The sequence below is a fragment of the Abramis brama genome, assembly GCF_963993115.1.
Source record: "Abramis brama genome assembly, chromosome: 25".
Lineage (NCBI taxonomy): Eukaryota > Metazoa > Chordata > Actinopteri > Cypriniformes > Leuciscidae > Abramis > Abramis brama.
Genome location: NC_139987.1, coordinates 11715546 through 11741868, shown reverse-complemented (window position 1 = coordinate 11741868; position 26323 = coordinate 11715546). Strand labels below are relative to the sequence as shown.

General features: G+C 38.7%; 2 protein-coding genes across 3 annotated transcripts in view; both read right to left on the bottom strand.

Moving 5' to 3' along the window:
• efnb3a (ephrin-B3a) overlaps positions 1–7903 on the bottom strand; it is a 59002-nt gene extending 51099 nt beyond the window's left edge. Inside the window, exon 1 of the mRNA XM_084103681.1 lies at positions 6890–7903. Coding sequence (XP_083959807.1) covers positions 6890–7215 — 326 coding nt within the window. The 5' untranslated portion in view covers positions 7216–7903. The remainder of the gene's footprint in view (positions 1–6889) is intronic.
• Positions 7904–11799: 3896 nt separating this feature from the next.
• On the bottom strand, positions 11800–25071 carry gigyf1b (GRB10 interacting GYF protein 1b). Of its 2 annotated transcripts, XM_084103675.1 has the most exons (25): positions 24816–25071; positions 22769–23229; positions 22577–22640; positions 21820–21949; positions 21582–21677; positions 21329–21443; positions 19017–19119; positions 18645–18838; positions 18349–18566; positions 18128–18233; positions 17771–17926; positions 17532–17656; positions 17223–17454; positions 16959–17125; positions 16604–16701; positions 16422–16519; positions 16247–16320; positions 14335–14469; positions 14052–14252; positions 13606–13787; positions 13357–13514; positions 13100–13263; positions 12975–13019; positions 12739–12850; positions 11800–12376 (listed from the first exon to the last, which is right to left on the bottom strand). In XM_084103675.1, exons 3-25 carry the CDS (start codon positions 22609–22611, stop codon positions 12327–12329), a joined length of 2994 nt encoding a protein of 997 aa, XP_083959801.1. In that variant the 5' UTR covers positions 22612–22640; positions 22769–23229; positions 24816–25071; the 3' UTR covers positions 11800–12326. The 2 variants fall into 2 exon arrangements, with proteins under 2 accessions (XP_083959801.1, XP_083959802.1); XM_084103676.1 differs by lacking the exon at positions 24816–25071 and having other exon boundaries at positions 21368–21443; positions 22769–23038.
• Between the last annotated feature and the right edge of the window lie 1252 nt (positions 25072–26323).

The window sequence follows — 26323 nt, the reverse complement described above, 5'->3', positions numbered from 1 at the left end:
GAGGAGCTCAAGGGAGCTGGTGGGCCCAGAGGCCGCTGACTCCTCAGCCCAACATGAAAAGACTCATCAAAGCTCCAAACACTCCGATGATTAAAAATGAACGTCACTAAAAATAACCTTCCCTTTGTTTGGAAGAGAGGGAGGGGAGGGCACAGGGAGAGAGGATAACTCCCAACTCACTTTTCATCTGTTCTCGCGATTTCTCTCAACTCTCCGTTTTCATGTTCGAAACCGAGCCATGGGGGAATTAACCAAATCTGATTCTTTTTAAAGACTGAGGATAAAATGTTCAGCGGCCTGTTTAGTATACACATCTTTGCAGAGTGGAGGTGTGTGGGTCCAAGATTTTCACACATTTTACCAATTTAAATCTATTCCGCAAAATTCCACAGAGGAAGCCTGAAGATTCCGTCCGGGTCTGTAATGAGACATTGACCATGTTAACATGATGACCATGAAGCATTAGTCTATAAAAACAAATGCATGTTCTCATCGCTGTCGGTTCACTTTTTTTTCAATGTGCTTCTTGACAATCTATTGTTCATGAATCACATATAAGGCCTGCCAATTACCTACATTTTTCCTTCAGAAGCAATAAATGCTCATCCGACCTTCATGAGGATGGCAAACAAGGTAGAAAAAAGAGAGAGAGGAGGAGGAATGAGTTTTTCCAATAAATTGGATCAGAACTCCAATACTGTGTATCCTCAATCCATGGATGACATACAGCGAAAGTGAACAACAGCGAAAGAAACAACTGTCGTCATCATAAACGTTGTTTTACAAGGGGTGCTGATGTTAACAGATGAAGTATAGTGCAATCCTTGTGTCTGTAGTCCACCATAATACCACTCTCAACCCCCTCGGTTCAGAACAATCATCGGGGTAATCTTAAAACTGTAATTACGCTTTCCACACACAGCACAGTATCATGCCAGGGCTTTGAAGGCATGCCAGAGACGCACCTTTGAAACCGAAAATTAAATATGAGTGAAACAAGAGAGGGAGGTTTTCATCGTGAAGATAGCAGGTCCAGCTAAATAACACTGAAACTGAGTGCTCAAAAAGTCAAACTATGAAGTTTCAAGGTTTGCTGGTACTGTATAAATCAAATGCATTTATGAGAACCATAGAGGGGGAAAATAAATTAATAATAAAATAAGTAATGTAAACAGAGAATTCTGCTTAAATCTCGTTTGTCACATGTTTATCCAGAGAAAATGATTCAAGGACTGTTATGCGTCTATAGAGTTTCACAAAAGATCTCAAGGTCTCCAACTCCAACTGATCACATTAACATCATATAGGTTTCACACATAACATTTACACATTTTTTGTTAGGATATAGACTGAAAGGTAAAATATGTATGTACTGACAGCATCTAAAACATACAAGCATTTACATACTCACAGCTTTAGAAACATACAAATCTGAACACTTTCAATTACATTTAAGTATCTTTATAGTTACAGTTGTAATCTAAATTAAAATAGCTCCCCAGCAAGCAATAGTCGTCATTTCACCATCTAGGTTAACTATAGACCCAATATAGTCCGGCTATGAGTAACCCACAACTAGCCAAAATAACCTTGAATTTGGTTATTACTAAAATAACTTGCGAGATGTAAGATATTCCATCATGTAAGCAAAGACAACAGTGATTACAAGGTGTTTGGTTTAATTTCATTTGGTGTTTCATTTCATTTAACCTAATTGATGGCTAGTCTAGTCTTGGGATATGGTTAGACGTCAATTACATTTTCCCAAATTTTGCCTTGTTTTAGCCTAGACGTCAGGGCTGTTTGGATGGCTATTAGATGTCTTTTAAACTCAAAGGTTGGTGGTTTTTCAAGTGGTTTTCCCAAATTTAACTGAAAAATGAAACTTTTAATGACTTCTGCAGTCTCAAAATCATTGAACCCCCTGAATAGAATCCCTCACAACAGCACACATCTGCAAAACAGGTGTTGTCTCAAGCACACCTGATGCAACTAATCAAGGGTTTCATTAGTTGCATCAGGTGTGCTTGAGCTAGAACACATGAAATATCTGAACTGGCTAGGCTTGTTGAGTGTCACGTTTGACTGCATGTAAGAAAGATGTCAAAAGAATGGTTTGAATTGCTCTTCACAAACAAGGAACAGGACACAAAAAGATAGTGAAGGCAGTAAATGTTCCTAGAGGCACCGTTGGAAGCATAGTTCACAGGTTCAAAGTAAAAGGAATAGTGGTTACACTACCTGGATGGGGCAGAAAAAGGAAGCTATAAACGGCTGCAACCAGATTTCTGAGAAGGCAGGCAGAAAAACCCTTGAGTGACTGCAAAAGACCTGCAGCAAGACTTGGTGGCAACAGGCACTGAGGTTTCAGCTTGCACAGTAAGGCATGTACTAAATGCATGCGGTTTCCTGGCCAAAACTCCAAGACGTACACCACTACTGACCCAAAAGCACAAGAAAAGTACTCAAAAATCATATAAATAAGCCACAGAAGTTTTGGGATTCTGTTCTGTGGAGCCATGAAACTTTTCGGCCCTATGGATCATCGGTATGTCTGGAGGAAGAAGAATGAAGCATATGCTGAAAAGAACACTCTACCAACAGTTAAGCATGACAGTGGCTCTGTGATGCTCTGGGGCTGCTTTGCATCCTCTGGCACTGGAAACCTGCAGCGTGTTGAAGGCAAGATGGATTCATTAAAGTATCAGGAAATCCTAGGAGAAAACGTCATGCCATCACTGAGGAAGATGAAGCTTGGGCGTCATTGAACCTTCCAACAGGACAATGATCCCAAGCATATCTCAAATTCCACCAAGGCTTGGTTGCAGAAGTAGTCTTAGAAGATTCTACAGTGGCATCACAGTCACCTGACTTGAACCCTATAGAAAATCTTTGTGGTTGCAGCACGCAAACCCAAAAATATTACTGAACTGGAGGCCATTGCTCATGAGGAATGGGCTAAGATTTTTCAGAAATGCTGTCAGAAGCTGGTGTCTGGTTATACATCTCATTTGCAGCAGGTCATAACAGCAAAAGGGTGTTCTACTAAGTACTAAAGATGCTTGCCATGAAGGGGTTGAATAATTTTGAGACGGCAGAAGCCATTAAAAGTTTAATTTTCAGTTGAATTAGGGGAAACCACTTGAAACACTTGATGTGTTGAGCTATTTCAACTACTTTTGTTTGATTTGTTTATTGCAAACAGCTGTATGTACATTTTGCCAATAAACCTGATTCGCAATGGGGGTTGAATCATTTTTATTACAACTGTAAATGTAATGAGACTGAACCATTTAACAGTTTAAAAATGTATTAAATCCATACATTTAATAGTCTAGGAACCCAAAATGGTTCATAAACATTTGAATGCCTCTAAAGTTGTTCAATCGTAAAATGCTCACAATCTACACATGCTGTCAATTTGTTAATAATGTACGTTTCAGGATCTTTGCAAATGTATGTGTGCTAGATTCACACTTTGTGTGTGAATACCTATGATTGCTAATGAGATCACGTTGTCAGATTTGCCTACACACAAGCCTCAAGGTTTCAGAACTCAAATATTTCAAAGTTTCTTGACTAAGCGATGCACATTAATCTCCTTACTGTACTGTACATATCTATATTTGTATTTTTCCAAAGAAATTGTAGAAGAAATATCAGAGATAAAGTTGATATGAGCTATGAAAGAGCAACATGTGAGCAATAAAATTATCCTCTGGGAAAGAGAGAGAGACAGAGAGCAGTGACACAAAAAGAATGAGGTAATGAATGAGGAGTGAAAAGAATAAGAAGATGAATAGGTGAAGGGAATGTGACAGAAAGGGAGAACGACATTAACCCCGGAAAGAAAAAGTGCAAGAGAGAAAGTGTGTATAGAGGTAGTAATCCCCTCACAGATGGCTTTGTTGCCTGCCTGATGATGGAGCAGTCCATATGATGAACTAATAGAGGGGTGTAGTGCAGAGGATTATCCTCCCACTCTCACACCCCTGGAAACTGAGGTCAAGTGGTACAATTCCATTTTCAGTCCATTTAATGCCACAATCACAATCTCTCTTTTAACAATGTAACATTTTCCATGAGGTCTTATCTCTTCTAAAAAACACTCTCACACACACAAATGGCTAGGAGATGTGGGAGGGACTTGCACCGTGAAGCACATTTACGAATCCTAAATCCATTATTTCACTAACAATGTTTAATCTTGCGCTGCTCTCTGTCCCTAGAAAAGCTCTATACAAGATCTTTCAACAAAGGAGAACCAATCAATCACAGATTCACCAGAAAAAAAAGGACTGCAACTACACTAGAACGGTCAAAAGTCTGAAGATCTGATGTTGGCTCAGTTCTCTGCCTGTCAGTTTTCCAAAGTATCTTTTCCTACACTTAAAATGTTTTAATTTGAAACGCTTAACCCAGTTAAGAAGGCTTTTATCTGGCTCCAATTAGCAGTTGATTCATTAAATATTGAGGAAGCCATGAAGGATTAAATTTTTAATGTTCATTTGAGGCAGAGAGTTGTACAACAACTTCCCCCGGAGCGATGCATGGAGACAGTCTGTGCTCACCATTGATTACGCTCATTGAGGGGCCGAAATCCACTCCTCTCCTCCCACGCACCCCTCCATCCCATAACCTGTCTGACCTGTTTCAGTGTCATTTTTTCTCTCAGTACAGACTATGGAGATACTAATGGTTTTCTCCAGACATCAGGTACTACATGACTTAAGAACTTTTAGAGTTTATTGTCAGGTTAACGTTAACATGAATCAAAATTGACCCTATTTACATTTTAATGCACATTTCTGGTCTTAATGATGCATCTTTGTACTTTATTCCAAAAACTGTTTGTCTTTGTTATCTTTAATAAAAGTAATAAGTTAGTTTTCCAATTCTTTTTTCCTACTGAACTTTATCACTTTTTTCAAACCCTAAAATATTATGAAATCTTCCTAAAATATAAAATGTATACTGTTTGAGACATTATGAAAAAAATATATAATTTGCTTGCTTTCTTTTATATTACTAACTGTACTTTGTTACTGTAAAAGCAAATTATAAAAAATATAATCTGGAAAATATTTACTTTGTATTAAGTTCAGTGCATTTCACATTTTATTGTATTTCTTTTATTATTTTGTGTTCAATATATTTAATAAATATTTTAAGTTACATCAACTTTGACAGCCCTAAAAAAATAAAATGCACACCCCTAGCAGTTTGAAAACTCCAGACTTGTAGTCAATTAGGTAATATTAACAGATTACCAAATTATTTCAGCAAACTTGTTCTCCAATTCTGTGTCATGATCCAATCAATCAATAAATAATTTTTTTTTTATTTTTTTATTCAGTTTCAAGCGAGAAATGCATAACATTACGAAAGCAAGCTCATGATAAAAAAAAATCTCAAAAATCTTAATATTCTGGTGTGTCTGTGTGCATGCTGAAATATTCAACTGTGTCTTGTGTGCATACGTGTTAATATATGTGTGAGAGAGAGAGAATGAGAGAGGAGTGAAAAAAGAGAGCAAGATGACCTGAGAGGGCTGTGACTGGTGGAGTGCGAGTAAACACGTTGACCTTTCAGATATCATAGGGAACATTTATTTCATATGGATGAGTGACTTTCTTCATCTCTTTTTATATACGACTTTATCTGCCCAAACCCCTGAATTCCTTCTCTTTACACAAGTTGAAAGTTTTTTTGCTCAGCCTCAGTTTAATCTTTATTTTTCACTCTTTTAGCCAATGAGGTTTATCTTTTCTGCCTCTGATTATATTTCTCTACCATACGTCTGTCAGAGTGGTAGATGTGTGAGCTCAATGTATTGATTTCTCTGTCCTCAAAGGTTCTCTGTTATGGTGTGTTCACTTTTTTTAAAACTAGTCTTAAAAATAAAGGTTTCTTTATTGGGATTAATGGTCTTATGAAGAAAGTCCTCTTTACATTTTTTTAATTTTCTTCACACTAGGAAAAAAATGGTTCTTTTATAAACTGTTTTATGTATCGCTGTGAAAACACCAAGAATGTAGTTCCCTAACGAGAATTTTTTTCCCACTTATTTATTCATGTCCTTCTCAGAGTTGAGTGAAATCCCTAATTCTGTCACTCACTCAAGGTTTACACTCTTCTTAATGTGGCTTCTCATGTCCAGAGAGCATCCTCAGCATGGAAAAAATTTAGAGGACCTTTGCGTGGGTTTGCAGATTGTGTCACTGTGGGTGAAGCATGAATGGCTTATCTAGGTAGGGCATGCACGCGACCCATAATCGGGAGGCAGCCAGCCGGAAAATGCCCCCCGTCTCTCTCAGTCGATGGTGTCTGTCCAAACCATTGACTAGACTGCGTCCCTGGCCAAAGTCACCCCTGTCCCAACTGGGCTTAAATTTATATGTACAAAATTCCCACACTTTCTGACCTATATCCATGATTGTTCGATCACTTTTCAGTTGACTGGATAATGACTCTAAAAAAAAAAACATTTTACAGAAATGGCACTCAGAAGAAAAAAAAATTCAGCCAAAGAAAAACTTCAGACCATGGCGCACAAATGTATATTGACTATTGAACTTTTGAAATCATCCTACATTTTTAGGTTTTCCAGGACACCTTTATGTGGTTTACAATAATCTTGACTAAAATATCCTTTAATGGTAAATCAAAATAAATATACATTAATGAAATGGCAAGAATCATCTTATGGTACAACATTTTGTTCCAACTAGCTCAATGCTAGGAATATGTGCATGAATGCGAATTGACAAATAGTGCAATTTATTTTGTATTTTTCATACTACTATCATTTGACTCTCAAATCCATAGTCTGAACTTGTTGCAAAACTTGTATCTGGGTGCATGAGTTTTCTATCAACCACCAACGTACCTTCTGTTTAAAGAGTTCCAGTAGACTGGCTCCATGTTGGTCGCATCCACTGCTAAACTCATCATCAGGAAGATTAAGAGAAATCCCAATCCACTGACCCAGTCCGAGAACGCCATTGCCACCCAGGCTCCCCTCGTCTGGACTCCCATGTTCCTCCTACAAGACAAATGAATGGGACCTAATGGAGACAAAAGACTGGTGGGGCGCTGAACTTCACTAGATCCCCCTGCACTTGAGGAGATGGTGTGACCGCAACATCCACATCTGAAAGACTCGGAATCATAAATCTCTGAATGTTTGTATAAAGAAAGCAGATTCAGAAACATCAACCTCCTTTTGTTCCATTCAAAGCAGGCAATGACCTCAACTGAAAGTCTCAAGTACTGTCAGATTTGAAAAGGCAAAGCCATATGAATCTAAATTGGGATGAATTTAAACCAATATTATGATCGTGCATGGGGTGAAGTTAAATGTTTTTGAAGTGCACACAGACTGGTGAAGGGCGCCAGGTCCACTACGGGTGATTTCCCCCCTAGAAATGTTTCTCCATAAACCGCAGCATTAGCATTTCTGTCAATGTCTTGAAGTTGTATTTTTACTCATGCTGAGAAAATGAACATCCACCGGGTACAAATAATTCGGTCCTTTGGCGGACAAAAGTCTTGTCGTACTTCCCCGCTGAAGCAGAAAACTCAGTTCAAAATGTAACTTTTCGCTCATCTAATATCCAAAATATTCACGCAAATATGATGGCCAGTCCTGAAACAACGGTGAGGATGTCCACCAACACTTAATTACCAAATTAATTACAGTCCGACAAGAAAAACAAGAGATAAACCCGGTTTAGGACAGTAAAGGGAACTAAAGCGACAGTAATCGGTAAGGGTCGATTGAAACAAACGTAGAAACGATGGGAACAAGAAACGATATATTCCTGTGGTCCATAGAAACAACGCGTGCTGTTCTTCGCTCCTCCGATTCTCTGCTGCTCCGCAAAGTCTCGGGCTTTGACTCGCGCGCCGGCGGCGTTGTTGCCAGATCTCAGGAGAATCAAGCGACCCGTCCTGAAAAAACAAGGCTAGCCGAAATAGATTTCCCCTGTTTTTTTATTTTTATTTATAAAGGTTTGGGGGTTGTTTATGAATAATGGGGAAAGTATTACTGCTTAATTTAATTGATCAAGACAGAAACACATATATTAAATATAATCTAGATTAAGGACAGCTAAATATGAAATTACAGAAAAATAATAATTTATTAAATAATAGTAATTTTTTAAATTACCCATTTCAATAATTTAGGTAATAAAATGTCATTTTTTTATTTGCTTATAATAAGCGGACATGGCAACAACTGCTGGAGGTGAGCACGTGTTGCTGACTGACGGGGAGGAGAGTTTGTATGAGAGGAGCTCTTCTCTGAGGTAATATTTTTTATACTACCAAATTTAAATGTTACTACAGCTCGACGACCAACAAATCAAAGTAACTATGCGATGACGTGTGAGGTTAGAAGGGCTCGAATTGATTTAAATTAATTGTAAATTATTTCAATGAGACGTTTGTCCAAACGCCTCACCTTTGTCAAATAGCTCTAGGCGTATCAGGGCAGGGTTTGTGTACTTAAACCTTCTGCCCTGTTCTAAACAGTACAGAAGGGTGATGCTGGGTTTCTTGGGGAATCAAGTGGTGGAAAGAGATTTATGCTCTGTAAAGATTCAGAAGAACCTAGAATTTGTTGACTACAAGTAGCCTACGAGGATTTTTTCTGGCAATTTAATTTACCTTAATGAACTCAAACGTTTGAAAGCCACAATCATCACTCAGTCACTTCTGCAATGCAACTTATGACACTTTCTATGAGGTTCTGAAGCAGAAGTGTGATAACACTGCCTCATAGTGGAGAACAGCCGCAAAGCAGGAGTCAAATCTGACTACATCTGCACAAGACTAAAAACAACTGTAATCTAAACCAGGGGTTCTCAACTTTGGCCCTCGAGGTCCACTTTCCTGCAGAGTTTAGCTCCAAACATGATCAAACACACCTGCCTGTAACTTTCTAGTAAGCCTAAAGACCTTGATTAGCTTGTTCAGGTGTGTTTGATTAGAGTTGGAGGAGCCAAACTGCAGGAATGGCTCTTGAGGGCCAAAGTTGAGAATCCCTGGTCTACACCCAAAGTAATAGCAAAATAATGACAAAAAAGTTCAATATTTAAATTTTTTATTTTCAATTTAACATATTTTGATCTTTTCAAAGAAAAACTAACCCCCATATTCTGTACGTACCCACCTAATTTAAAACTCATAAAATGTTCAATGCTGAACTGATAGAGGAAGGCAAACTACCTCTTTTTTAACTTTTACAATTCCTTTTTTTTATTTTTATTTTTTTATTCAGTATGTACCAATGTTCATCATCAACCTTTATCTGTACATATCAATAGTTGCAGTTAATTACTTGAACATTAACATACCAACAATACATAGAAACACTGTGGAAACATCCCACAGCCTGGTATGATGAGTAAAGTCAATGTAGGGGAAACATCCTCAGCCAGGCTCCGACTCCTTTAGATGACTGAGTGGTGTAGATATAGCCTGTGCTGTTTTTCTAATAAGCGTTACATTGTCAACCAGGGCAGTTCTATTTTGTACAATTAAGGCATGTGAAACACCCAAAATGATGGCCTAAGATGGACAGAACTCAAACCAGGACCAAAATCATTTACATTATATACAGGGCATCCAGTCCACATCTCACTCGCGAGCAAGACGGGAGAATGTAAGAGTGTCTTTCTACAGACACATAGTCTCTCTCCACACGCATGTACACACCTAGTCTGTCTGTGGTTCCCATGTTATGTCTCTTTCGTCTTGAAAGAGAGGAAGCAAAAAACAAGAGAAAGAGTGGTGGTCTCTTGCTTAATCCAGTTTGACGACATCAGAAGATATGTACTGGTGCGCGTGGCGGTCCAAGCAGGGTTACGTCCATCCTTGAAGAACTGAAAAACAAAAAACAGGATTAAATCACAAGCACAATGAGTAAAATAGTTCTCAATCTCGGGCTTTCGCATCTCACCTGCTTCGCTGCAGTTTGGTTGTTTCAACTTGCATCCATGAACTCCTTCATGTCAACAATTGCTATAATAGTCTCAATTTCTCATTGTTATAACAGACAATCATGACAAGTCTGTGTCCTTGAGATTTAGTTCAAATGAAGAAACGAGGAGAGTTTTCTTCAGTCCGTCTCCTCCTCTCCAAACATTCATCACATCTAGACTCCTCAACCCTCAACAGGGAAGGGAGTTTTTGAAGAAATGATTGATAGACGTGAGAATCTGCGGTTTCTCCGCACAGTTATCTTCTCAAAAAGGCATAAAGGGTTTTTAAAATCAAACATTCAAAATGAACACTTTTTTCAAATGCTATAGGACTTTCCTTCATTTGATAGTGTTGCAAGAGAGCAGTGGGGATTGCAGCTCAAAGGATGCAGAAAACTCCATCCCTTTGGTGTGGATGAAATAGATCCACACGTATTCCCTCCGTCTCTTTGTGTAGCACTAAATGCAGCTGGTTGCCACTCCTTTCCACACTCCAGGATGACGAGTTTGAGTTAGTGCTGATATCCTCTCCGTGCTTGTTTTTAGTCTTTGTCTTTTTTTACAAAAATATATTCCAGTCAGACTAAAGAGTGAAATACGTTTAAAGCAGGAATCTTTTCTTTTCTACAGATCAAGTACCACGATGTCCTCCGTTCTGATCCTCAGTCTCTTCCTATTCAGGTGAATAAACATTTGATGCAAAACATCACATATTTCGATCCCAAAACCAATGTATTGGGGGAAGGGGGGATAGATGTCTTTCAAAGAAAAAAAAAAATTACTGCTACACACTGCGGATCCTTGGCTCTCAATGGCCCTGTATCAAGAGCGCAAGTAACAAAATGGAAAAACAACAGTTCCATCAAGATGTTGGGAGACAAACTCAATCTCCGGGTGACGTGAAAGTTCTGGAAGAGCGCCAGCCGGAGACCGTAAGCTCAGTACAGGCCATGCGCTTCCCAGAATCTGACCTCTGACCTCAGATAACAGGCATATTCCGAATGGTGAGGCGTGTCCCATTTTGCTCGAGACACTCAAGCCTTGTTGTTGGACACACTGTTATACATAGTTTGTTTTGGAATACATTCATTCATAATACAACATCCTCATGAGGCAAAAAACAAACAAAAAAAAACTAACAAATAAAAACATTATTCAAAAATACAAGGTAGCAGCCTAGAAAGTGCTCCAACTGATAAAGTTCGAATACTTTGTATAGAACAATAAAAAAATAATTCATTCATCCTTTTTCAACAGCAACGAAAAAGTAACAACTGACATACAGGATCACAGCGCCCTCATGACTGTCTCAAAACACCAGCCAACAGAATCCACACACGCACACAAACACACTTTCTGGACAGAAGGCAATAGTTCACATCGTGGACAGAGAATGAGTGACAGGGGAAGAGATGTAATGTAAGTGTAGTTTGTGGACAGACAACAGAGGAGCTACATTTATACACAAAACAAACCCCGGTTGTCCTCTTAGAACAGAGCCAAACGGGCCAAACAGCACCTCAGTCACGCTTTGAAACACTGGAGGGTAAAAACGCAATGCTTGACTGTCCTATCGGTCTCTTTAAGAGCCTATGTACAAAAAAGCACAAACTTCTTCTGCCCATTCACACACACGCACACTTTAGCACACATGCTCAATGAAATACAAAAATTGTGTTGAACAAAATAAAAGCATGGCATTTGTTTTATACAGGTTGGTAAGCAATAAAATTTGTGCAGACTTCATCTCTTACGCACACACACAAAAATCCTCAAAACCTATCTAAGTTTTTTTTTTTTTTTTTTTTTTGTTAAACAAGTGCAAATCTTCAAGTTTTCAAATTCATATTTCTATAGCTTTACCAAGAACATAAAAAATACAACAGTGTTTGTCTGTTAGGAGAGACGCTCGACTCGAATCTCCCCTAAGAACGTTTCTCAATCTCCGTGTTCGATACGGCGGAAACCATTCTGTTCCTACCTCTCGTATGTGTACTCATACAAATATTCTACACATAATATATGCAACAATATATTCACACATTTTGCATTGTAAAAAAAGGACAAAACTCCATTTCAAATATGAAAACATTAAAGTGCAATGGTTTAGGTAAGGTGCTTTACTGAAGGGAGGCGGAAGAAGAACTCCTCTTCACACGAACCTCCCAACAACCTCCTTCTGCTCCTCTCACAGTGCAGAGTGAGAGAAGGAGGGAGAAAGAGAGAGGGGGCGTGGACAAATATTGCCCCACCCCTTCCCTCACTGAGCAGTGCACATTCCTCTGCTGATTTGCTCCAGGTTTAAGGCCTCAGGTAAACTCAAGTAGACGGGTTGGGTCAGTAATCCTCCACCTGCTCCAGCTCACCTCCCCCCAGGAATGAGTAGCCTGCGGAGGTGGGAAACAGGAGAACAGAGGTTGAAAGGTCTGAGGGTTCACAGTTTCTACAAGAAACGTCCCATCTGGGAATAAGCTAATGACTAATTCATAAACATTCCTTGAACTTTTTTCTCCCTTGAAGCAGGGTAGAAAACGCTTTTCAATAAGCATATCAGTAAACAGATCCTCGTCTCTAGATGAGGATCTCACTATGACCCAGACAGCAAGAATTTGACTTGGAGCCAAAGCACAGATTAAAACAACAGTAGTTGCAAGGGTTATTCTAGGTAATGTATGCATGCTGACGGGTAAAACTGAATGCAACCCAGCAGCAGGGGTGCGTGAGTGTTTATGAAAGCATGCACACTAACCGAGGATACTGGGGTCAGTGTGGAGCATCATGCTGGGCTTTTTCTTCGCTTTTCCTCCCTGAGTGTCAAACACACTGCTGCCCTTACTCATGTGAGCTGCCTGGAACATTGACTGAGGAGAAAAAACACAAAGGATTTTAAAATACAACAATGGACACGCAAAAGGGCAAGTGATGCATCCAGAGATGTATGAAAATAATTACTGATATCGAAAATAATCTTTTTAAAAATTCTACCTGCAGGGGGAAGTTCATGTTCAATCCAGAGACTTCCTTGGACAGCTGTGGAAAATTTCAGTTACATTAAGACTATTGCATGCATAAAAAGAAGACACACAAAAGAAAAATTGACATTTAGAAACCTGCTGCTGTTGTCTCTGGTGGTTTGCTTTCTGTTTGGCACGGCGCTCCAGGAACTGCTTGGCAAACTCTTTGGCTTCAATGGTATCGCCCAGATAAATGCGGATAAAGTCATTAACTTCATACGGAGACTCTACTTCCTTCAGATATGCCACAATGGTGGGCACTACAGAGAGAAATATAAGCATAAGAATGCTAATTTTAGTTCCTCTTGGAGTAGAGAGCAGGAAGAGAAGCAAACAACAAATATGACAGTTACCATCTAGTGAAGAGGAGTTATTTGCAGAACTGTTGAGAGCATGAAGCATCTGTTCACACCAAGTGGTGAAACCGTCCTGAGGTTTCATCCCTTGAAGAAGCTTCAGAAGCCTGTCCTCGTCATCAGTACGCTTACGCCGATTCATCAAGTACTGATCACTGAGAACACGGACACATTTGAGGTGAACACTGCGTGTAAAAACATTGGTTTAAATGGAGAGGTGAATTGTGCGAGTGCAAATTTGCGTACCTGAGAGAGGGACTGCTGCGGCTGTTCTTCAGGCCAATGTTGCGATGGCTGGCCTGGTTCTTCATGGCCTCGTCCCACATGCCCATAGCAGGGTTTCCGCCTCCGACCTTCCCTTCCATACTAGATCCTGACCACATCCCAGCTGGCCCATCACTCCACTGACCCATTGTCAAACCTCCATGCTGATTGAAACACACATGAAGAGTTAAAGCAGAAGAAACATAATTTCCTTCTAACGGCAAGTGAAAAATTAACTAAAACAACAGTAACTAATACAAGGAAGACCTCTTAAAACATTCCCAAATGAAAATGTTTAGAACGCACATGAATTTCATCCTTCAGGAGCACCTTACAAAAAAACTAAACACCCCAAACTATTTTCCAGCCATTCAGATGCAGTTTTAAACAGATTTCAACTGCTCATGTGGATGTCGAGATGTTTTTACCCTTTGCTGCTGCTGTGCTCTCTGCTGCTGCTGTTTGAGAAGTCTCTCTGCCTCCAGCTCCAGGAGTCCCATGCTCTTTCCTGAAGCTTTGCCCAGAGAAAGAGCTCCTGCCTGGCTTCCACTCCACCCTGTGCCCCCTGACATGCTCTGCTGCTGGCTCTGCTGCAGAAACTTCATGATCAGCTCCTGCTGCTGACGGCACTGTTGTAAAACACAAACGTGTTAGACATTAAACATTTCATAGTGCAACAGGTTGTGGCCCAGCGTGTGAGAGGACGCTCACCTGTTTTCGTCTATAAAGTTCCTCCTCCTCTCTCCTCTTCTGTTCCTCCTGCTGCCGGCGCTTTTCCTCCCTCCGTTTCCTCTCCTCTTCTTCACGCTTCACCCTGAGTTCAGCTTCACGCCTCTCCTGCTGGATCTAACACATGGGCGGCACATGCTCAATTAAAGTGAAGTTTACACATTCAACATTAAATGTGATCACCTAGATTAGCAAGTAATGGGCGAAGTCACAGACATGCTTAAGGCCAAAAGCATTCTTTGGTTTTTACGTCAACGCTAGGGATGTATAAAGTAGGGATTGCAGATGTTAAGGTTATAATGTTGCGTGTCAATTTACAATTGGTAAAATATAAAATAAACATTTTTAGAATGTTTTACAATACATGTAAGAGATGTATTTGTTGCAAATATGGGTCAATTAATAAACACATTTTGACTTTTTTTGTCTCTCTTTTTTTTTTTTTTTAAATGAACAAACCACAAGTACTCCAAAAACTTCGGTATTGTTTTGACAAATAATAGACTAGGAGAAATCAGTAGTTGTGCAACCCCTGGTATACAGTGCATTTTACATAAATGGCATCATCAGAATAGTACATGCATACTGTACGGCATGCAGCCAGATTTTTCTCAACACACTTTGTCCATAGTCGAAAACAGTCAGAAAAAAAAAAGAAGACGTTATGGAGACTACTGGAGATGCCTGCATTGATGAGCGCTTGTCTAAGTCACCGTTTACAGGGTTACATGGGTCAAAACCAACGATAACTTTGGTAGTGCAACCAACGTGCATTTTGGCAGGGCCTGTATAAATCGGAACAGGGCTGACTGGGCCAATAGAAAAAATCCTTAGGCCGTGTGTCCACCAAAGCGTTTTTAGCCAGCTGCAAACGCCTAGCTGTGGGCACTTGAGAGCGTTTTGGTAGCGTTGCGTTTTTTTTTCAGTTGAGACATGCTTGTTATGATACGTAATATCCGCGAAACTGTTACTAGTATCTAATTTCACATTTCTGTGTTGATTCTATATTAAACTGTCGATACAATGTAATGTATTTTCTCTGGCTCTTGGTTTAAATGATTTTGTTCCGTTATTATGCTTGTTGTTGTCATCTGTTGATGTTGTACAAGCATAATGTGGCGGTTGGTCAGTGTGGTATTAGTCCCGCCCCTCCTCCACTGTGATTGGACGGTTAGGTAAAAATTGACAGTGATGAGTGCTGCGTTTTACCCAAAGTTGAACATTCTTCAATTCTTAGCGACCGCTCAGCGCTTCACCGTGAAAAACAAACGCTCAACGCCTTGTTATGCTCATGGCGTTTTAAAAACACGGCGCTCCTATTGAAAACAATTGAAAAAATACGCCAGCCGCCTGAAAAAACGCTTTGGTGGACACACGGCCTTAGCGTTGAGCCCTGCTCAGCTAAATGTGAACAGGTTTATGTGAAGATTGTTTTAAGTTCACTATTTTTTATAGCCTAATAAATGTTAAAATTGATAGCTTTCAATTATACTGGAATGTTGAATGTCTATAATTAATGGCTAAAAGTGAGTGAAAAAACATTTCATAGAGACATCAGTAGCAGTACTGATATCGGTGATACTAGCCTTCATTCATAAGATGCCATTAAACAAATATTTAAAATATATTGTCTTTATGTTGTTTCTACATTAGATTAAATGTAAAATTATTACAATATAAAAATATGAAAAACCTTAATGTTGGGAGCGATTAATCCCAATTACAGTAAAATGTGCGATTAGTTTTTTTTTTTACTGAAGTAATACTTTGGCCTTTAGTCACCATTGAACCCTTGATCAAGAAAACACAACCAGTAAACTTTAGCAGGACTGACGGCTTAACTCTAGAATATGTTGAATGGCAATTTAATTTGAAGATTAGATAAGTTGCCTACTTTCTGCAAATGTTCAAGAGTTGCACCCTGAGTGGAGTTACTCATGGTTAAGTCCCACAGACTGGTCTCACCGCCTAAAAAAAAAAAAAAAACACACAGAAGCGCCAATGGTGTGAAAAATAAGACCTCACAAAATAAAGTGGCTATTACAAAGCATCAGTGCAGCTGGTGGTACCTGACTGCTGAGAGACTGAGGTAGGCATGTCCCACAAGGGCCCGGTGTCTGGCACTGACATGGACCTGTTCATCGCAGGCATCCCAGTCTCCCCACACCTGAGACACAAACGTATCACTCACAAACCCAAGACACATGTATATACCTGGACGGCTGATTCATTAATTGCGAGGGGTTGATACCTGTTTATGTGCTGAAATCTCATCTGAAGTTGTTGGTACAGGGCTGCAGTGGCAGCTTGTTCTAATTGTTTCTTTAACAGCTCCTGGTCCATGTTCCCCTAAAGCAAAAAAATAAAAAATAAAGACTAAAATGTTGTACTTCTATCCCAACTTTAATATTTAAAAAAAAAAAATGTTGTATAGTGGAAAACAGTAAGGCAATGATGGTAAAGGACAGGAGGATATGGGAACAGGAAGGAACCTTGAGATGGGAACCGAAATTGGGTTGCCCATAAAGCTACTACGATATGTCGGAGCACTGCCCACAAGGTTATAGCACCAACAACTTTTTTTTAAATAATTCACAGTTCCTCACCAGAAGCGGAGGAGGGGAGGGGCCAGGAGAGAAAGGCACACGTCCCCACATCTTGATAACTTCGCCCAAGGGCTGAAATCCCTCATCACAGCCACGTTTGACTAGCAGGTTCATGGCAAAATACCCAGCTTGAAACCACTCACACATCTCCACTGTAGTGAATGGACCTGAAAGAGAGACAACCAAGACAGCTCATCATTTTAAGCTGTAATAAAAACATTAAAAACCTCCACTTATGATCACTGATGTGGTAGTGAGCATTACCTTGAATCTCCCCTTGAGGGTCTTTGTAGAACCACTTCATTGCGGATTCGTGGGAAAGGGGCAGAGCGCTAGCGGAGTGCGGGAGAGTGTGTGGGGTTGAGTGAGAGTGTGTGTGGGAATTCGGGTGATTGTGAGTGTGTGTCACGTTGATGTGGCTCTCCTGAAGAGCTTGAGTAAAACATTCCTCTTCAAGGGACGTGTCTTGCAGAGACGCCACCATCTTCTCAGCCTCCTTTAAAAGACGGATTCTTTTTTTACTTTACGCTTCTGTCGTAAGAATGTAGAGCAACAAAAATAAGCAACACTGACCTGCTGAAGGTGCTTCATGCCATCTTCCTCCTCGGCGTCTCCCCCAACTGTTGGACGGTCAGTACCAGTGGTTGAGGGAGGAGAGGAGCTCTGCATCTGAGGTGTGGTGCCAACTAAAGCTGCATCTATAAGAACAAACGCAGTCTTAGAGTGTTACATTGCAAGTTCTTGATACAAAAAGGAAAAAGGCTCGAAAGGTAGAGGGTTTCAGAGTCAAAGCAAAAGAAAGGAAAGTGTACCTTTAGCTGGCTGGGGTGCAGGTTTGAAGGGAGGAGGGGCTATGGGTTTGGGAGTCTCTTGCTCTGAAGGGTGCACAGGAGCAGGAGCAGACACAGCATGAGGAGATGATGACTTCATGTCTCCATCCCACAGAACTGTTGCCTCACACTCTTCCGCTAAAATAAGAAGAGACAAATTTAGAAAACTGTTAAAAAAAAGTGAGAAAACATTACAGCATGAGAAATAGAAGACGCTAATGGGTTAATGCTAATCTTGGTGAGATGATGCAGAATAGAGGGCAACATCCAATTTCTGTTAAATGTGCTAGATACTGGATCAAATCAAATGAGCTTCTGAAATACTATGCGTTTTCTTACGTTTATCAGCAGGGCTGTCTGTCTTCTCCTGACTACTCTCCTCTTCCTCCTCCAGAGCCTCAAATTCCAGTTCCTGGTCTTCAGGGATTGCATCTCTGGAGCTTTTCTGAAGGGTCACACAAACCTCATTTAATCATTTTTTTACTTAACAGTCAAGAATGCATATTAACTTTAATTTAACAAAATAGTATTTGCAGTGTCGCCCTGAATCGCAAGCAAACCTTGATGCACATGAAGGCCCCGGAAGAATCAAAGGTTCCCATCTCCCCCTCTTCTTCATCAGTGCACCACTCAGGCAGGCCATCTCGATCTTCCTCTCCTCCCTCACTTCCAGCCCTTCTCCGTCCACCTTCTCCATCTCGGAAGTCAAAGTCAAACTTCCTACGACGGCCGTCCCCACTGGCATGATCCCGCCAACCTGCGGAACGAGGACCCCCATCTAGATGAGAGACAAGATAAGTTTAAACAAAGAAATAAAATAATTTAAATAAATATATTAAAAAGGAAAAATCACGACCTTCACGACGACATCCGGCAATCCTCCAGCTTCCCCCAGGTTCTGTCCCATCATCTTCCTCCGCCTCCTCTCTGAGCGTCCGCCAGTTATCGCTATCTGAGCGTGTATAGTCCTTCCTGTTTACCGCTCCGCCCTCCTCAAATCCACCACGCCCACCTTCACGCCTCAAGGGCTTCTCAAAGCGCCGCTCGCCTCTAAAACAGCAAATATTATATTAATGATCAGCACAAGAGAACATCTCACACTTATTCTACATTCAGCATCTTCATGGATTTAAGTTACACAAATGCATGTTATAAACATTGTGATATTCAGGTAGATATGTGCACTGTATATTTCACTAACAAATATACAAATGACTGTAAAACCCACCTGTCATCCCAGCTCTGGCTGCGGTGCATCTCTCGTCCGCGGCCAAACCCAACCTCTTCATCCACACTTCTTTGGTAGAATCCGCCCTCTCCTCTGCCTCTCCCTACAAAAAAACCCCCAAAAGATTATTAATAAGTATTTTTAAATTGTTTTCTATTAACAATATAAATAAAAAAGTTATATATATATATATATATATATATATATATACAGTGTTTCCCCTAGGTTTACAGGTTTGGGGGGGGGGGGGGGGGGGGGAATTGACACAGACACTATCTATCTATCTATCTATCTATCTATCTATCTATCTATCTATGTGTCACATTAATTGGTTGTCTGGGAGGGTAATGCTTTGTAAAAGTTAACATAAAACACAAATGTTTAAAAAAAAAAAGTTAACATAAGATATCTCTTAAAAAAAAAAAAAAAAACATATTTAAATCTTTTTAAAATTGACTTTTGCAAATAACCTTTGTTAAATTTATAGAAGTATTTGTTAATATTAATGGACCAGAGCTTAAATAGTTTTATTTTTTAACTAACAACTAAAAAAAAGATTTATAAATACTAACAAATATATTGCTCATTCATTGTTCGTTAATGTTAGTTAATACATTTATATGACAAACAAATTTTAAATGGGCTTTTTTTGTGAGAAGTGTTTATTTCTATGATGCATTTATTGGAGAGAATAATCCTGTCAGACGCAGCACTGCTGTGAACGCGCGTTCACGTTTAAACAATTTAAACAATGTATTATTCAATGCATTACTTCTATATAATTATATATTAAGTTGCTCAAGCAAGTGGTAAAATATTTAACCATGTATTTATATTAAAATCTTTTGCATTTAAATTTTAATACAATAAATCTTGCATGTCACAAAGAACTTGTTTTTCCACCTCCAGGAATGTCATTATGTCGCCTTGTTGAGGTAAATTGTAGTTTTCCTTGCTTTACCCCGGTTTTAAAGTGAAAAAAGTAGTATTTAATTAAATAAATTTATGGTGAGATTACTACATTTTATTTAATTAATCGCACTTATGGTGAAATGACTACATTTTCAGGTCAATCTGTGTTCACGTTGACCACGAAACATGCGCTGTCACTTTAATTCAGCGTTTGCAGCACAGCAGAAATCATAGACAGTAGTAGACTTGGTGCGGAAACGATCGCTGCACTGCTGTATAACGGTGCAGCGATCGCTGCGCAACTGGAACGGATCGATCATCGACGGACTGCATCCGCGTGCAGTGTGAAAGCTCTGTAAACATGGGTACGGAAAAAAATACTCACCGCACACGCACTGCAAACGAAATATGTGTGAAACGGGCGTAGACTTGGAGCAGGAGAGCTACTCCGGCTGCTACTCGCAGTAGAGCGAGTGTTGCCATCTTCAGTTCAGCGACATATTTCCCGCCGCGCGCTCTCTGTCTGCTAGTGCTCATCTGTATTTGACGCAAGTGTTTGTTTGTGTGTGAGTGTGCGCGCTTGCGCACTCATTGGGATAATTGTAAACGCGCAAACACAGACAGAAAAGACATGCCATCGTGGAAATAAGATAAATAACATATTACTTAAGGGCTATTTAGTTTTTTAAAATAAAATAACAAATTGTAATCTGGCGCTATAAAGAAAATCAAATCAAATTTACTTGACTTCAAGGGGGGCGGGGGGAGCCGTTAGGAGGGCGGGGCGCCCCCCTTATATAATGGTAGGGGAAACACTGATATATATATATATATATATATATATATATATATATATATATATATATATATATATATATATATCACGATTAATCGCATCCAAAATACAAGTTTGTGTTTACATAATGTATGTGTGAGCACTGTGTATAACTATTTTGTATATATAAATACACACACACATGGATATATACATTTAAGAAATATTTGCATGTATTTAACTTTTATTTTGGATGCGATTAATCATTGCACAGTGTATATATATATATATATATATATATATATATAGAACATATTATATAATACATTTCTTGGGAAGAGGTGGAATGTGACCTTGACATTTCTTTGTAATTATTAAAAAAAAATATGAAGAAACTTATGTAGCTGGAAAGACGATCTTCATTGTAGTCACACATACAGACACACACACAAAAAAAATCTAATTAATTTTACACTCATGTCCATACAGAAATTATTTAATAAAGAAATCATGTAATTTCTGCACTTGGAAAAACAATGACCATTTTCAAAGTTTTTCTAAGCACTCGCCACTTCAGCTAACCAGATAGTCCTGTTCCAAACTCACACCAATGGTCACAACCCACCTCGACCTCCTCGAGTGCTTCCACGCCCTCTAGCAACACCTGTTGGTACAGCGCCGCCTCCTTTACCCATAAGCCTTAGCACAGCCACACTGTTCACAGACATGGAGAAGTTTCTCTGAAAGGTGAAAGAGACTCAATCAAAAAGATGACTGATATATTCACAACGAACAATATTATTCATGTTATCGAAAGGAATTAGATTCTTATGACAATTACAAGATGCATCAGTGAAGGCAGAGAAGTGAAGACTCACCTGTTCCTCCTCAGTCAGGGGAACCAAGGCCAACGGTTGCTGAGGCTCATCCTGCAGGATAGCAGCAAACTCCTTATCCTGCATGTCCTCAGGGATCTTAACACAAACCAAATCTCAGTTAAGTATGTAATGGACAAACACATATTGACTACTATAAAGAAAAAAACCTTGAGTTATAGAGGCGGCCTGTGCAGTTTAATTGATTTGACTTTTACTGCAGGTGGCTTGAGTCCCTCACCTTGTTATCTTTGACATAAAGTGCTAACATCTCCTCGCGGCCATAGCGGTAGTCGGCCAACTTGGACTTTGGCATTGCAGGGGAAGGGGGAGGGGACGTCACACTCCCCCCTCTTGATAGTGCACGCAGCCTGAAGAAAGCAGACACTGTCATGACTATTTGCATCACCCATTTAAACAAATAATTATTCTGGATTTAATATAGTGTATAAGCAGAAAACGAGAGCAGATATTGATTTTTCTAAATTAAAAGTAAAAAAAATAAATAATAATATCACAAATTAGTTTACTTAAAGGGGAAACATCTGTTTCCTCCTGCTGACACTTATGGAGGAAGCCAGAAAAAAAAAGTGTTTCATCTACAAAAAGAATGTGGCAGTTCATAAATTTACAGCGCATTATACAAATAAGCAAATCAGATTATCCAGCACATTTTTAAATGTGTTTAACAGGGTAAAACAATTGTAACTTCATGTACCTCAATCATGTTTCTAGCTGTGCTGCATTAGTTAGAACTTAGATCAGATCAATGGAAGAAAAAGTGTGTTCCTCAAACACACTGCCAAAAAGTCTAAATCTTTCTCTCTCAATCATCAAAGTGCAAAAAAAGCACATGCCGTGTGAAGTGCAAAAACACTCTTCAAGTGCCAGACTAACTAACATTAGTTTTGGCGAGTTTTAGTAACTGAAAGGCCAAAGTAGCCAAAGGATTAGTAACTGAAAAAGTTATAGGCTACAATCTGACATGCATATATTACCATTCTGGACCGAAGTTCAGTGTCTCAGCAGTCATATTCTGTGTGTCCAGAGGGCTCAAGGGTTCTGTTATTAAATGACCAAACAAAACACTGAGGTTTCAGAGTCTCATTTATCAATCAGCACACACACATCGAAATATAAGACGTTATTAATATAAAACAAGCACGTCATGGGGAGGGGGGAGTGCTTACCTCGTCCAAAGAACAGGACTGTAAAGGACCAGGATAAACGGGGGGACAGGAATGCTGTGGTTCTGTGTGCTGAGGTGGACTTGGTAATTCTAAACTCTGTATTAATATTATAATAGCTGCCAGTTTTAGGTAGATAAAGGCTGATGAATATCTAGCCAGATATAAGAGCTCCAAAAGATAGCACACCACTTAATGTGCCAGTAACTTCAGCTCTTTAAAAAGAGATTCAGCAAATTGAAAACACTTCAGAGAGAAAAAAACACACACTATGATTAAGAATTTGTGGCAGCATAAACAACAGCAACTGCTGTTGGAAAAAAAACGTTCAGGGCAGTTTGTAATGCCGTAACTAACTATTGCTGGGTAACTCTCCTCTCTAATCTTGATCTATTTTATTTATATTGTGTATTTTTGTGAATTCTTTTTACATAGGCAAGCCTTCAGCTCCCAACTTCTCACACCTGCAGAGAGAAAAAAATACAGAGTAAAACTCACTGCTTATAATGCAAATATAAATCATGAAGTGACATGATGGCTTTAAAAGAAAGAATCAGGATATATCTATTCAAATGATCAAATTAACTTTTCAGTAGTTTCAAGCAATGATAACGTTCATTCACTTCCAAGCAGTGAACTGTTGTACATCACATAAAACCATTTTCAATAACATTTTTGCAATTATGCATAAAGTTTGTATGGGTTCATGGACAGACTACATGGAATATTTTTACATTTAAAAACTAATAATAATGTATAATATACTAATACTATTATAATACTTTACAGTAACATTTTAAATGCAATTTCATACATTCCTCTATTCATCTACGTTTTTGTCAGTTTTAGTAAGTAGCCTACATCAACTTAAGCTTTTCAGTTTAACATTTTTAATTTTCATTAAAAAAAAAAAATCCATTTATATATTTTCAGCTTTATTTCAACAATTATTTTAATAGTTTTACGTTAAAAAAATAACACTGATCACAAGAGGACTATTTAAGTAAACAACAAAAACATTTCACACACAATATTGACAAGTTGCAGCAACTTAATTATACACTGTTATACATAAATATATCATTAATTTTACCATTCAAATAAATCCTACTGCTTTTAACCATCAAATCCCAGATTGTTCACAGCTAAATGAGCGCAAATAAACAAGAGTGAAACACTTCTCAGTTTCTCAAAAAGACCTACTAGTTGCAAACAAAGACAGCTAATATTTTACTGACAGGCTATTTTGTCGGCAATGACATATAAATGCATATTTTCCTTTTACTTCGTTTATGACAACAATAAAATCTACAATTTTTAGAATGTGTATCAAAAAGCTCACAAATGTGAAAAGTATTGATACCCTGACTGAATTGAAACTTTAGTAGTAGACTCCATACATATTACATGCACCAATTACGGTAGTTTTAGCTGCATTATGTACATGTTTAATGGAAATGTATCATGCACACATTAAAGAAGAGCAACAGGAATGAAAAAAATGCAAAAAATGTGCACATAAAATCAAGTCAGTCTGCACATTCATTATAGCTGAAAATTGTAAAAACAACAACTTTTACAGGTGGGATTTAATGAATTAAATAACACTTTTATAAGCCAAAAGGGGGACTAAATAATAAAGCTCAACATCCACAAACTTTCAAAACTACAATCATAACTCCAGAAGCAACAGTCCCAGCTCAACGCAGCGCTGTTATGCAACACGGTTGAGCCTGAGAGACGCTTTCTAGTGAAGGTTAAGAAGTAATCTAATTATAATCAGAGAAATAAGTCTGAGAGGTTTTAAGAAGACCAAGAGAAGGACCCGCAGCGGAAAAGTGCAAGAGAAATATGCTCGCGTTGCGCCCTCGCTGCAGGCCTTCACTAACGTTAACGTTACTCCACTCTCCACTACGAGCCCTTCAGCCATCTGATACTGTGCGATTAGCTCGAACCGCATAGATGTGCGATTACCACTCAGATGTGATTTCACCAAGCAATGCACAAAGCACGCTACCCACTGAGAAGTAGACAAGGATTTAGCACGCACCTTTTCTGCGAGCCTGCTGGCCAGCTAGGCTAAACTAGCCAGCCACTGTTTCCTCCGGAGTTGGATCTTCTTTAAAAACTCACTCCTTTTGCACGTTCGTGCTTCGCAGTAACCGGTGGTTTGAACTGGTATGTCTCCGCTTTGATCACTTGTCTTGTGTGAGTTTCGATGTTTAATTGAATATCTATTTTCCCGTATCTGCAACGGTCGCAATGAGTTTTTCTGTCTCGCTCGGTCGTCTTGTTGTTTGTGTTTTACAAAAATGGCTGTTGGACATGAACCACATGAGAAATCCATCCAATGAACCGCGAGGTTCTTCTTCTTCTTTTTTTGGTTGACGACGGGTAGAAAACTACAACAGCGCATTACTGCCATCCACTGGCAGCGGGCTGCACAATCACTGGATTGAATTATGCCCATTTTTTTGTTGTTGTTTTGTTTTATAATTCCCAGCAAGCAATAGCCGTCATTTCACCGTCTAGGTTAACTAGACCCGATATAGTCTGGCTATAAGTAACCCACTTCTAGCCAAAATTACCTTGAATTTGGTTACATGTCGTTTTTGTGAGATGAATGATTCCATCATGTAGGCCTAAGCAAAGTAAACAGTGATTACAAGGTGTTTGGTTTCATTTCTTCACTCAGTTCATTTCTTTGTTATCTAATTGATGACAAGTCTATTCTTGGGCTATGGTTTAGACGTCTATAACATTTTCACTGACAGCTCTAATTTTGCCTTGTTTTAGCTTAGACGTCAGGGTTGTGTTTGGACGGATTTTAGACGTCTTATAAATGCGAAATTGCTTGCTGGGTTATTATATTTTAATCATTAATACTATTATTATTTTTGTCATGGCTTTTGCTGTATGTTGCATGACTTTTTTATATGAGCAAAACTACGATTAGGATAACAAAAATACAACATTAGAGAACAAGTGTATGAAGGACCACAAGTGTCATGGAAATAGTAATAAAGCACTTAATTAATGAATAACCAATTGCACAGTAAAAATATGCATTAATACATTTGCTTGCCCATTAATTAATGCAATTCATTAAAATTAAATAATTAATTAATTAAAATAAACATTGTAAAGTAAAATACAATTGCAAAGTAATTTACATTTTTATTTTTTAATGGGAATAAAAGCAATTATAAAAAAGAATTTATAGATGAAATATTAATCCATTAATAAATTATTCAAAATAAAAAGGGATTTATAAGAAAAACAGCATTTCATCAATGAATTCGTAAATAAATAGTGGAATTTCAAAATACAATTAATATTTCACTTATAAAGTCTTTAATCACTATTTATTATTATAGGCTACTATATTAATTGAGCCTATTAATTAATGAATAGCTTTTAAGCCTTTTAAATTTAAGCCATCTTTATTTATGAGATCTTATATTTATATATAACATCTTTATTATACCTTATATTTTATATATTAGCTTATATTTCTGCGTAAAACTATTTCAGATAGCCTATATTTCATATTTCATA